A 13,124-nucleotide genomic window follows, 5' to 3' on the forward strand; every position below is an offset into this window, starting at 1 on the left:
TTTACGTGAAGCAGTGGGTGTTCAAAAGTGGCCGCGTCACTGCTTCGGGAGGCTGCTCCCTCGTTAGCACTTGGGTCCAGCCCGTCTTAAGCGGAAGACCACCAGCATCTCGGAATTCTTTCTGTAAAGTTTGAGAGCACACACGCGAGCGTGCGTGCGTGTGTGTGTGTGTGTGCGCGCGCGTGCATGAGCACGGGAGGGGCAGGGGGAGAGAGAGAGAGTGCCTGGTGTTCAGGCTTTGCACTGACCACCAGGAGCCTGCTCGGGATATTCTATCTCGTGAACTGCAAGATCACAACCTGAGCAGACGTTGGACATTTAACCGACCGAGCCGCCCAGGCGCCGCTGGTCCTCACATGTCCACAGACCCTGTGTGGACGGGTAACTGTCAGTAGATTGCAGTGAGGGAGCTGCTCTGCTGTGTACAAAACTCTAATCCATTCTGAAAGGGAAATGAAGTATTATTGAAAATGCTGCAACTTTCCTCCCCAGAACCATGTATTTAAGCAGAGGAGTCAGTTGTTACTTAGGAAAGCCTGTGTACGACGTTTTCCCAACAGATTTATACTTAGAAAAATACAGATTGCATTGAAGCAGACATAATTGTTTCACCTTAAAAGAATTTTTGTTTCTAAAATGATAGATCAGAGACATCTGCAGTTAGAATATTCTTTACTGAGATTTCCTGTATTGACATCAGTTCCCCTGAAATAACTTCCCATAAAACCCAGGTTCAACGTTCTATAACTAACAATATTTGAGAACCAAGAGTTTCCCTGAAAGATCACTTAAACATACTAGGCAAGACCTAAGTGAAAATAATGCAGAATCCAAAATTATTCTGACTGGCTTTCAGAATGACACAAAATTACATTTTTTTTTTTTAATAATTCGCTCAACACTAACTCCGGAAACCTTACCCACGGGAAGGGGGGCCCGAATGATGGACGCGAGCTACAGCGGCCCAGGCTGTCCCGACTGCTCCAGCAGTCTGTTATTCAAGAGCAACAACTAGGCAGCCGTGACCGTGACCCAGGTCACGGACACCCCCAGGTGCTCAGGGGGCACTCGCGGTCCTAACGCGACTCTTGGTTTCTTTTGCTGCTTTCTTGGCCTTCAGTGTCTGGATATTGAGAAAGATCCAGGGTCAGAACTCTGCTGAACATGCAGTCGTCGAACTGAAATGAGAAAAGACCGCTCAAGTCACCTGTCGACTTGGGGGAGAAACGTGTTATTAAACATAAAAGGAGGCCACTAGCGAATCTGGATTTGCACTTAAAAAGGAATCTCCTTATAACCACGGGTCTCCATTTACATCAGCTTTATGTTTTGTATTATCTGGTAAAAAGTCCCAGCGCGTGCCATCGCGGCGCACGGACTGCTCTGAGCTAACGGCTACCACGAACCAGTTGACACAGGAGCAGCTCTAAGGACCGAGCTCCATATTCACAAAGGAAATGTGCTCGGTGTAGGAGGCCCCGCTCCGCTCTCACCAGCTCTCACCGGTGGAGAAGGCGCCCGCTTCCACACGCACCACAGGACTTGCTAAGCGATCCGTGCTTACCACGGCTCCCCTCGCCCGTCCCCCAGCCCCCGCCCCTCGTGTTAGCCTGGAATGGTGTGTAAGCGCGGGGGTCTAGCCGGCAGCCCTTGGGGTTACTCTTCACCAGGGCGTCTACGTGTACATGTGTGATGCACGTGTTAAGCCGTTTTCCTCCTGTTAATCTGCCTTTTGCCAGTCTGATTACAGGGCCCCAGCCAGAGAACCTAAGTGCGTAGAGGAAAAAGGTATTTTTTGTTCCCCTACGCTGGTGTGAGAATTTCCGGTGCTCCCTTGCATCTTGTAGGCACAGGAAGGGAAATTTTTATCTTCTTTTAAATGAAAACTCAGGAAGTAAAGCCTTACTGTTCCCAAACTGAATAATCTGAATTAGCTGCTCTACTCCATTAGCTCAGGTAAGTATTTTGAACAGCTGTAGGTGTGTTTGAATTCTAAGTTACTATACAACTTGGAACGTCTGGTGAATTTGTTTTGTTCCCCCTCTGGTCCTTTCTGAAAGATAAATGGGCCCTTTAGTGCTACCCACAGTGCATTTATTTGGTCTAAAACATGCATGCAGACATTACGGAAATATGAAACACAGTATTAACAGTTTAGTGTGTACCTTACAGCTCTGTAATTTTGTTTGCTTTTTCACTTCAAGTCCATCTTAAAAATTCTGTCTACTGTCGTAGAAAAATAAGTCGTTTTAAAAAATCTTATTTGATTCAAAAAAAATCACTTAAGCCTAATAGTTATCAACTGCAGAAATCAAACAGCATGTGCAGACCAGACCCCACTGGTACTTGTAATTTCACTTCGGGACACAACAGGGAGACTCCTGGGGCTGCCTTTTACCTCCGGGTAGATGCCTATCAGCGCATCGGCCTGGGAATAGAACTCCTCTTTTAGGGAAATGATTATCATCTGAAACTGCTCCTGAGTCTGCTCTTTGATGTAACTTGAGACCTGGGGGGGGGGGGGAGGAGGGAGGGGACAAAAAGCACACATTTCACCAGCAAGGAAAGGCTTCCTTTCTAAGGGCCCTGGGAGGGTGACTGTGCCCATCTCTGCCCATTGTAGGGGACAAAGCACTTACTTGCCTTTCTGGTAACTCAGTAAACCCAGTATAAGTGCAGAAATGGAAACCGCTCAGATTAAAAGGTGAAAAAAATTGTAAATCTTATGAAATCTGCCATCTAAACTTTAAGAATATTTTAAAGAACAAAGCTCTAACTTAAGATATCATCAAGTGAACATGCAATCAGTTTTCATAACAAGGTAAAAACGACCAGACATTGAGGAAGGACCGGTCTTTAAATTTCCATCTTCCTATTTTGCTAATAACTCAGAGCCAGAAGATGGGAAAAGTGGCAATTATATATATTCAGGAACCATCCTCAAATCCAAGGAATGGGAGGGCGTAAGATAGAAAGGGGTCTTGTTGAACGAAATCTGCTGAGAACCCAGAGGGAGATGGAGAAGGACTGGGCACAGCCTCCCAGGATATCTGCCCACCCCCCGCACGTCTCTGAGGGGCTGGATGGCTCTGGGCCGCGCGTACGGGTCCCGACTGTGTGGGACTATGGCCCAGTGCTGGGCGAGGAGTCACTGGCGGAGGTGAGGGACCAGGAGGGGAAACTGCTTCTGGTGAAGGGGTTGAATTCACAGGCAGAAGGAACTCGGTTCAGCATCAGAGGCAGCGGTAGCCACTGTGGAGCAGCTGTGAGCGGCTGCGAGCGGGAGGGGGGCGGGACGCACTGTGTTTGCCGAGGTGCCCGAGGTGCCCGGCGGGCACCCCGGCCACCAGAGGGGGTGGCCGTCACTTGGGAGCCGCTCACACATCTGCCCGCGCTCAGCATGGCAGCGGAGCGGTCGGCAGGGTGGATCCTGGGTCTTTAATACACAGGCTGGATGCCACAGAACAGTCTTAAGTAAGACCTCGTCCCTGGAGAGGCCAGTAATACAGCTGCATCTTGCTGGAAGGCACGGATACCTTAAAAGCTAATGAGAAAAGAGCCCACAAAAATAGACCCCCGACCTCCCACCCCAACATACAGAAGATGGGCTACAAAGCGCCAAAATTCACCTCTTCGGGGGAAGAGGTCTCCTAAATGAGGCCGTTGAGTCCAATCGGCCGATGCACGCTGGCCGGCGTTCAGGAGACAGATTGTCTTTTGTTCCTGTTTTCTTTCCCTTCCCCAGTTAACCTGATGCCTGGCAGGTCACAGAAGGTGGCTCTTTCCTGTCCTCTACAAAGTTCAAAGGGATCGGGGATCTGGTTTTTAAACCTCTGACTACGGAGTGGACGTGTTCAGAACGCGGGGATGAGAAACCCGGGCTGGATGAACACAGCTCGGGCAGCGCTGAATGAGGCCACGTGGGCCGCCAGAAGGGCCTCAGCCGCAGCTCCCGAAACCCCCCCGACTGTGGCATCTCCTGGCGGGCTCCAGGGAGCCCAGCGTCAGGGACCCAGGACTCCCTCTCTCAGAGGTGGACTCCTCAGCCAAGCTCACGAGACTAAGGTATATACGCCACGATGTCAGTTTACAAAGAGCCTGGTCGTCTCTGGAAGATGAACGTGCCTGGAAGCGGAACCAGGAGTCCAATTCGCCCAACTCCAGAATGGACGGCTCTGGCAGCGGGACCGTGACGCCAGGAGTCTGCAGGCAGGACCACCCCTCCTCTTTGGTCGCGCTTCCACGGCTGACCCCGTGCTCCCGTCAGACTCACAGTGGGGAGCTGTGGCCTCACAGTCCGTCTCTTTCAGGTGGCTTTACACTGACGTCTAGAACCGGGGAGAAGCCACCCGCCAGCAGTGCTGTGGATTCAGCACAGCGATCCTGACCTGACTCCCTGTTTTGATTCCCCAGCAATTGACTGAGGATCCCCTGCCCCTCGAATGAAAACTGCTCCCCCACAGCATCTCCTGTTTAGATCTTTAACTTAGATTTGATTGTTAATCAGCCGTTCTCCAACCAACGGGGTGTTCCAAGGTAGGCGGCCTTCTGACCAGCACGTGATCCTTGGACCACAGGTGTTCTTCTGGAAATTAAAAGCAGGGAGACACTCACTTTGCCAATGTTCGTGTTGTCCAGGGCTGCGTCCACTTCATCTAAGACAAAGAACGGAGCGGGCCGAAAACTAGGAAGAAATTAGAAGTAACAGCTTTGGTTTTCGAGAGACCTGGAGAAGATTAACAGTATTCAGACTGAACAAGATCCATCCCCTTGGATGCTTCCGCCTCAGTCACCAAGTCACCAGTGACCCCGACGGTGCCGAATCCAAGGGGCAGTGCTCAGTCGGTGTCCCGCGTGACCTCTGCGGGTGGCATTGGGGGCTGCCCCCACCTGGCGGTCTGATGTCACAGATGACCGTCTACTCCCCCACCTCCCCCACCGCTCCTTCCAGGTCTCTTCCGCCAGCTCCTCTCCGTGCGGTGCTCGAACGTTTTCACCCCGCGGTGCCCTGGGGTACGGTCCATGGTCCTTCCACGCTAATTGGCTCGCGCGTGGTTTCATCTCATCTCTGGGATTTAAACACCATCCGTATACCGATGGCTCCCACACCCTACCTGCCTCATGTGCCCAACAGCTTGCCCGACGGTTCCTGGCGGGTGTCTGATAAACAGCTAAAGCTCATCCCAAATCCCACTCCTCAGCTGCCCCTCCAGACCTGTTCCCTCCCACGGTCTTTTCACTCGAGCTGGTCTGTGTCACCCCTGCCGCCTCCCTCTCACCCCACGTCTTGTCTGCTCAGCCGACACTCACCCTGGTCCAGCCCCTCTTCCCCTTTCTCCCTGACGGCTACCACAGTTCCTATCCCTGTGTCCACCACTGTTGCATACGGCCCATTCACTACGGATGCCGGCTGTCTCTGGCCTCAGGGCCTTGGCACATGCTGTTCCTCAAGTCTAGAACAATCTTCCCTTAGCTACATCCACATGACTTGCTCCCTTCATTCCTTCAAACTTTGTTCAAATGTTGCCTTCTCAAATAGGCCTTCCAGGGTGACTCTAATATTGCAAATCCCTCCCTGCTACTTACTGTCTCCAATTCCCTACTTTATTTTCTTCTCTATAGCATCTGCCATCTCCTGATAGTCTCTCTGTCAGAGAGTTAGTTTACTAAAATACCTTCTCCTCTGTCTTCCCCAACAAAAATAACATATCTTTGAGGCAAAGATTTTGTTTTGTTCCCTGCCGACTCTCCGGTGCCTGCACCACCACCCGACACACAGATCTCTAATCAGTATCTGTCGAATAAATGGATGGTAACAGTAATTACTAGTAAGGGACCCCTAGTAATAGTCTTATTCTGCTGCGATTTGCTCAACACAGGCTCACGTTTCGATTCCTGCTGCCTGCTTTCCCCAAAGTCTCCTGCATGAATGGTGGTATTTTCTTTTCCTTTCCTGTCCTGGCCTCCTCTTATGAACATCAGCTGATGCTAATCCTTCTGGTCGTGAAAGTAGAGAGGGAGCACCATGCACACCTGGGCCTTCATCTAATGACTGGAATGTTGAACACTAGCCGTCCTGACCTTAGCCGACATCTTCTCCATTTTCCTCACAGATTGCCACCACCATTAGTGGAGAGGAGGAGGTTAAACGTTTTTTCAGAAGAAATACTCTGTGTAACATTCTTTACCTAAACACGGCTCTCTGAATATATACTAGGAAAACAGCCCACGGGTTGGATGTTTTGTTCTGTTTGTTGGCAATTCTGATGTCCCATCCGTCCATCCCAGGATTTCCTTTTCTTTCCTTTCTATAAACTTGGAATATTAGTAGCCTCTGGTAGTTGCAGAAATTTAGTGAAAATCTGTCAAGGACTGAATTATGTATTAGATTTTCAGTCTAAATTACTATAGGCCTAAAACAACCTGAATTGTCTGGCTGAAGAAAACAGTTTTGTAGCACATATGCTGAAAGACACTTCACTGTGGCCTTTACCTGTGCACCGCGAACAGGAGGGCCAAAGCTGCCACACACTTTTCTCCCCCGGACAGATTGTCCATTGGCATGAACCGTTTGCCTGGAGCCACGCAGTTATAGCTGATTCCCTCTAGGTAAGGCTCTTCTGGGTTTTCTGGGCTAAGAAATGCCTGAAACACAGGTTATTTATTAGCAGTATCACAGAAGCAATTAGTAAAATTTCGACTTTGGAAACAGAGAGGTTGTGAAATATTCTATTGGTGAGGTTTTCCTCCGTTTTGATGGGAAAATACCAATGCCTGTAAACAATGTGTATAGCTGTTCATGCAGTCACAGGAAATAGGGTTGCGTGGGTGGTAGGAGAGGGAAAACATTCTAACACACACAAAGGAGTAGGCCTTCCCGTAGGACTGCCATTCAAACGTCAGCAGCACATGTCGCAGCCTGACGAAAACAGTCTTTGTTCAGCTCACCCGTTGGCCCGTCATCAACCATTTATTGAATAGCCGTTGCGGGCCAGGTACTGTAGATACAGGCAGGAATCCTGCCTTCAAGAAGTTAATGGGTTTATTTTAGTCTTACTTTACTGAAGATAAGTAAATTATTTTCAGCTAAAACCCTAAGTGTCTGATCCAGGATCAACTTTCAGCCATAAAAGAACACCAGCAGAAAGGTAAAAGCAGGTGTAGAAGTCCCCATGCACCCCTTGATTCCACGTTCAGTGCCACGGGGTCAGCTGTGGGTACTGACCGCGTCACGGGCAAAGGTTATAGCAAACGGACTGTCGACACAGTCCTGCCTTTGGTTCCTTCCTCTCCTTTGTACTCCGCCCAACTTGTCACAGACCCCAGGTCAGCCATTCCCAAGACCCTCCACAGAACGTGACCTGTACTACAGAGACCACTGACTGTTCCATGAAACCAAATCAGCACCAGGCAACAGAACTCAGAACTGAAGAGAATCTGGAAACAAATGGCCGAACCCCCTCATTTTTCAGATGAAGAAATAGAACCAGAGAGGTTCTGCCTTGTCCAGGCTGACCAGTGGGACAGTGAGTGGGATCTAGAACACAGTTACTGTGGCAGCCAGTCTTCTGGAATCGACTGGAAGTGGGTCACTCCGATAACGCGGTGGATATTCATTTCCCACCAGAAAAAAACGACCAGCAACATGGTTTCCAGCAGCATTTGGGGTGGAAATACCTACTTGGGCGCTGACGCTTCTGCAGAGCTTCTTGTAGATTTGATCAATGGAGACTGAGACGTGCTCAAAACACTGGCTGAAAAGGTCGTACCTCCTTTTTTTCACCTGTTCAAACTCTTGCCTACGCATTCTGGCTTCCTTTCTGCTGGCCTCAAAAGCTGAGAGAGAAGCAACGTTCCTTACTTTGAAGACCACTGTGGGGAGGGCTTCTCTTATTGCAACTTTAAAGCATAGAGTATCTTAAAAACTGGATTTTGAGTTTGGTTGTCTTGAGTAAAATCTACCTTTAAAATACCCCAATTGTTATTAATTCTAAGAACATGGCTCTTAAAATTGATGGGCCCTTTTTCTAATAGGGCTAATTTTTAAATAATAGCGACAAATTCTGTGAAAGAGAATCTAAGACGGCCATCATACTGGTATAAAAAATTATGTTCTAAAATAACCAGTATACTTGTTTTTTTTTTTTTTTTAATTAAAGCAGAGCACTTTTTACAAAGGCAGCAACTAGTGACTCAGTACTAAAAGTACACATTAATATGGGATGACAGAGAAAGATCTAAGTTAAAAATAAAGAGACAGAACCCACGACCCCCAGGAGTGCGGCCTTGCTGACAAGTGCCGCCCAGCCTCACCGTCTGTGGACTCCTGGAACTTGTCCCTGACGGTCTTCAGGTTCTCCAGGGCTCTCAGGTTTGGGGCCGCCGTCTTCAACAGGACCTCCTCCTGGGACGCCACCTGCTGCAGCAGGAGTCTGAGGCTGGCCTCCACTTCTTTATCCGTTTGTAGAGCCTATTGACAGAGAACAGCGGTGACCGCTTGCCTTTCAGATCCTAGCTGCTGAGTAATTAGGCACAGGGCCCTTCAGGACCAGGTCCCTGCCTCCCTTTCTCTGCAGCCACCCCTTCCCTCCCTTGGCGCCTCGGAGTCTGAAACACAGTTGGGCCGCGCTGTCCGCAGCTCCCTTAGCCAGCCGTGCTGTGCCGTGGCTCCAGTGTTCTAGATACTGCTCTCCCGGAACGTGCTTCACCTCCACACTTCCTAATGTGGGCAAAAAGCAGCAACTCCTAGATCGCATTTTCTCATTCGTTAAAAAATACTGATCGTTTACTTATGGATTAGACCCTGAGGATTCAGTGATGAAAACTGTTCTGTCCTTGCTCTTAAAGAGCTCACTGGGAAGTCGGACACCCAGGCTGGCATTTACAACAGTGTGGAAACCCTCTAACGGTAAGCAGAGGTGCTGCGGGGCAGGGAGAAGGCATCCAACCAGTCTGGAGGGGGAGACACTTCAGCTGAAACCACCAGGATGAAGAGACCTTAAGTGAGGAGGGAAAGGAGGAAGGGGTGTAGGCGTGACCTTCCAGGAAAGCGTTCTTGCCCTCCCAGGGTGGTTAACATGAGGAATGTGACGTTTTAAGGCATTGAGAAGAGAATTATTTGAAAAATGTTGGGTACACTGGCTAATTTGGGTAACTTCTTAAAAACAGATACTTACCTTATGCCACCTACCAAAATAAACTTCAGATGAATTAAATAGGTCATGAAAACAAAACACGAACAATATTTATAAATATTTACTGAGTAATAAGGTGGGTAAGGATTTTCTAAATATGAAAGCACTAAATACACTGCAGAGAAGACAAAAGCTGTTTTGTGACTGCCTAAAAATAGAACTGCGATCCAAGAGCCCAGCAAATCTCACAGCACCTGTAAGAACATGTGAAATTGAAAGGTGGACATTGCTACCTGGCACCTGGTCTCCACCCCTGTCTCACAGAGCCCATGTTTGAGCTTTCCTCCCTCACGGGTCCCTTGTAGCAGGGGGCGGGGGTCCCTGCTCGATCTGAGGCTCGCCAACCCCGTCCCCCCGACGGTGAGTGGTCACCAGTTCTGGCCGCTGTGATGCCAGCACAGCTCCTGGGGCTCTGTCCGCAAAGCCCTTCTTCACCCTCGACACACCACTACGAAGGCGGCCTGTCTCTTGCCTGAAGGTTGCGGGGCTGTGTGGCTGGAACGCTAGGACCGGCTAGTCGCCGTGCCCTCAACGAGAGACACGGCCTCAGGAAGGAGGCAAAACGCAAATGCAGTATCGGAGCGCGGCTCACAGGGACGACGGAGCAGCACAGCCAGAGATGCTGGATTAGAGACCCTGAAACCGGACCCCAGGTCTGTGCTCTGCAGCTGTGACGATGTGTCTGTCCCCTACTGTGGGGGCCACACCGGGACGGTGACAGGCCGACCCAGGCTCCTGGAGTACGGTGGTCACTTGTGTCTGCTGCGGGACTTCTCAGAGACTAGTGGTCACTGTAAATCTCCAAGGAGACAGCCTTTCAAAAAACTGGCTGCCCACAGAAGACTTCATTTGGGAAGCATTTCCATGATACTCATGTTCTGTGAACACACGGTGAGAAAGGCTGACAGAAACATTTTTAAGAAGTTGTCTATTTATACCATTTCTACTTTTTCCCCTGAACCTATGGTCAAAAAACTCTTCTGTATTATATGTAAATATCCACTGTCACCGTGAGCTGGCCCTAGCGGAAATCCTCCATTTACCTTCAAATCCTCTCGTAGGGAGCTGTAGTCTACCTCAATGGCTGCTTCTCTTTCATAGATGTCGCTTGTTGCCTGGGTACTTTCTGCTTCAGTGCCCAACTGAAAAACAGATGAAGCCCCTCCTTTGTTGTGTGAAACGGGGAGCTCTACTCCTCCGCCTGTCCCGAGCCCTTCAGTTGACCGCCACCTCACTCGGGTAAGAGTTAAAATCCTCACGTGGCCTGCAAGGCTGTGATGACCCGGCAGCGAGACCCCCAGCTGCTCCACGTGCACAGAATGATTTTGGAACTAATGATCCGACACAGTCTCTCCCACCATAGAAGAGTCTTCCAGGAGAATCCTGGAGACCTAGGGAACATACCCTGTCTCCACACCTCCAGTGGAAGGGAAATCTCAGGTTCAGCCTCAAAACAGTGATAAGGCAGGTACGCCTGTGACAACTGTTGAAATGATTTCTACCTGGTGTTCCTTGTTCAGCCCTCTGGAGAGAGACAATTTCTACCTAGTGCTTTTTCTATTTCAGCCTTTATAGAAGATCTTATATTGTCTCCCCATTATGTGGCCACTACCAGACGTGCTTACCAAATTCCAATCAGGGAACTCACCACTCAAGTAGTGGTAAAAGTGTTCCCTAGGAGAGGAAAGCTGTTTCTGTGGCCTCTCCTTCCCAACCCTGTATCCACCTTGGGACCAGAAAGAACCAATGTGATCTTTCCTCTGGGACAGGCCATCTTCTATTGGAGGAAAACGATCGTATTCCCCAAGACTTCTCTTCCCGGGACAATATGGTTGGGACCTTCTCACTCTCCTCAACACTTTATTCTTAAGAAGCATCATGCTTTAAAAAGTGAATGCAGGGGCGCCTGGGTGGCTCAGTCAGTTGAGCATCGGACTTTTGATTTTGGCTCAGGTTATGATTCCAGGGTCGTGAGATTGAGCCTCATGTCAGGCTGCTGCTTAAGATTCTCTCTCTCTCTCTCTCTCTCTCTCTCTCTCTCTCTCTCTCTCTCTGCCCCTCTCCCCTGCTGGAGCGCTTGCTCTAAAAAATAAATTAAAAAAAAATACTATTTTTCTTTCTAGAGTATAATGACTATTGTTTTTCTGCTCCCATGTACTTCTGCTGTCAACAGACCCCCTCCCTTCTCTCTCTGCATCTATGCAAGTGGACCTGTGACCCAGAACGAGCCAGAGTTCTTCCCCAGGATTTTCCCAGCAGAGAGTAGGGGAGAGTTCTCTTTCCCCTCTGGTCAGAACTAGTGGTTACAGCTGTAGCCTTGTGGGGAAGGCCCATTTGGAAGAATAAAGCCAATATATACTGAGCCAGGAAGAGTTCTTGGTGGTGTTCAAATTCCTGGACTGAGTCTGGCATGAGATCGCCTCCATTCCAGTCCTGTCCCTTTACCCCCTTTAAAGCCTCTGAACTGGGTTTATGTCATTTGTGGCCTGGAAAGGGCTTTCTCCTTTCCTTACCTCCTGTCTGGAATGTGATCTCTGCTAAAATAGAGAAAAAAGACAAAGACTTGGAGTATAAGGTCGTGAGAAGTAGTCATGTTAGCAAGGACGAAGGACTTCTAGAGTGGAGGGTGGACGGAACAGAGTAGATGTCTGACTGCCGGGCAGAGCAGGGTGGGGAGGAGGGAGGTAGGGGGGAGACCCCAGGGAAGAAAGGGCTCAGAGAGGAATGACCTGAAAGGCAGGACCAGCCGTTTCTGTTGCATCCTGTGGCGAGCTAACCGGAAGATACTCTGTCTGAAGCCACAGCACAGCCTTCCTAACACCACCCCCAGAGGTCACTAACTCCAGCGGCTCCACTCTACTCTCGGGTATCTAATGTGTGGGAAAGAAACTGGCCCATCCCGCGGGGGCTCAAAGGACATGGACGGGCAAGAGATGGAAGAGACGGCACAAGACGCCCAGTCCTCTGTAACGACGATCCTTTTGCCCCTTTTGCCTCCCAGGAGATATCTCCTCCACTCCTAACGGGGCTCTGGGTGGGGCCAGGGGAACCGTCTGCAGCGCTGGGACTTGGCTAAGCAGCCACCGGGCGTTACACAAGTTCCCCACAGCTGCGTGCATTTTGAAGTCACGTGGTAGAATACCTCCACTTCAACGATGTCGTCCAGCGATCCCAACAAAAGAATTATTTCAAGGTCTTGAACTTTGCAGTCAAGCAGCATGTTGTGCTTCTCTAGCCGTTTCTGTTCCAAAGAAGTCTGAATGATGACAACCTCTTTTTGCCATTTTCCCACTTCCCTGTAAATACACAGATAGGAGAAGTGATTATATTTTACCCATTCGAGCTGTACCAGAGAAGAGAAACGAATGTGTTACAAATAAAACTGCATGGAAAAGATTTTTTCCTAGGAGTGCTGTAAGTTCTAGAGTTATCGCACTGATGCTGTTATGTAAACTTTAACGCTCTTGAGAAAGGCCATGAATGTAATTAATGTATCCAATGGAGCATTTTCAAATAATAAACATAATTACTTTCATCGGGCTAGTTTGGCTTTAAAATCTATATAATTTTTCAAGCTGCATTTCTCCCTCAATATAAGCTCTGCACTTTAGAGCCTCAAACCAAGAGAAACAATCTTTTAACAAGAGAAATGTCTTACCAGGTAAGTCATGACATACCTATTTCCTACAGCCCCTATTAATGTAATGCCTTCTGTCTTAAATGAGGGTTTGGGGTTTTACCAAGTAAAACAACGTGGTATTTTTAAGAGGTCCCAGAAACAGGACCAAAAAATAAAATAAATGAAGAATTATGTGGTTTTCAAGAATATGATGATAAACAGAGATGTGGTTCTGTTTAAATACAACCATGAAAACAATTCAAGAGTAGATGAACTTTAACTCCACTCAGAAACCTTAGACAAAGAACTTT

General features: G+C 48.9%; 1 protein-coding gene across 2 annotated transcripts in view; it reads right to left on the reverse strand.

Annotated features, from left to right (window-relative positions):
• Positions 1–1,076: 1,076 nt before the first annotated feature.
• Positions 1,077–13,124, reverse strand: part of SMC1B (structural maintenance of chromosomes 1B) — a 75,333-nt gene continuing 63,285 nt past the window's right edge. The window contains exons 18-25 of one of the 2 annotated variants that reach the window (XM_047064982.1): positions 12,337–12,490; positions 10,238–10,336; positions 8,314–8,470; positions 7,682–7,836; positions 6,494–6,645; positions 4,615–4,684; positions 2,399–2,509; positions 1,077–1,178 (exon numbers count right to left, since the gene is read on the reverse strand). In XM_047064982.1, the coding sequence (XP_046920938.1) occupies positions 1,077–1,178; positions 2,399–2,509; positions 4,615–4,684; positions 6,494–6,645; positions 7,682–7,836; positions 8,314–8,470; positions 10,238–10,336; positions 12,337–12,490 (1,000 nt within the window). The remainder of the gene's footprint in view (positions 1,179–2,398; positions 2,510–4,614; positions 4,685–6,493; positions 6,646–7,681; positions 7,837–8,313; positions 8,471–10,237; positions 10,337–12,336; positions 12,491–13,124) is intronic. The other variant, XM_047064983.1, reaches the window with a different exon arrangement.

This window comes from Lynx rufus, unplaced genomic scaffold (genome assembly GCF_022079265.1).
Source record: "Lynx rufus isolate CCGP_SWC_20201006 ecotype Redwood Valley unplaced genomic scaffold, mLynRuf1.p SCAF_7, whole genome shotgun sequence".
In the NCBI taxonomy this organism is placed as follows: Eukaryota; Metazoa; Chordata; class Mammalia; order Carnivora; family Felidae; genus Lynx; species Lynx rufus.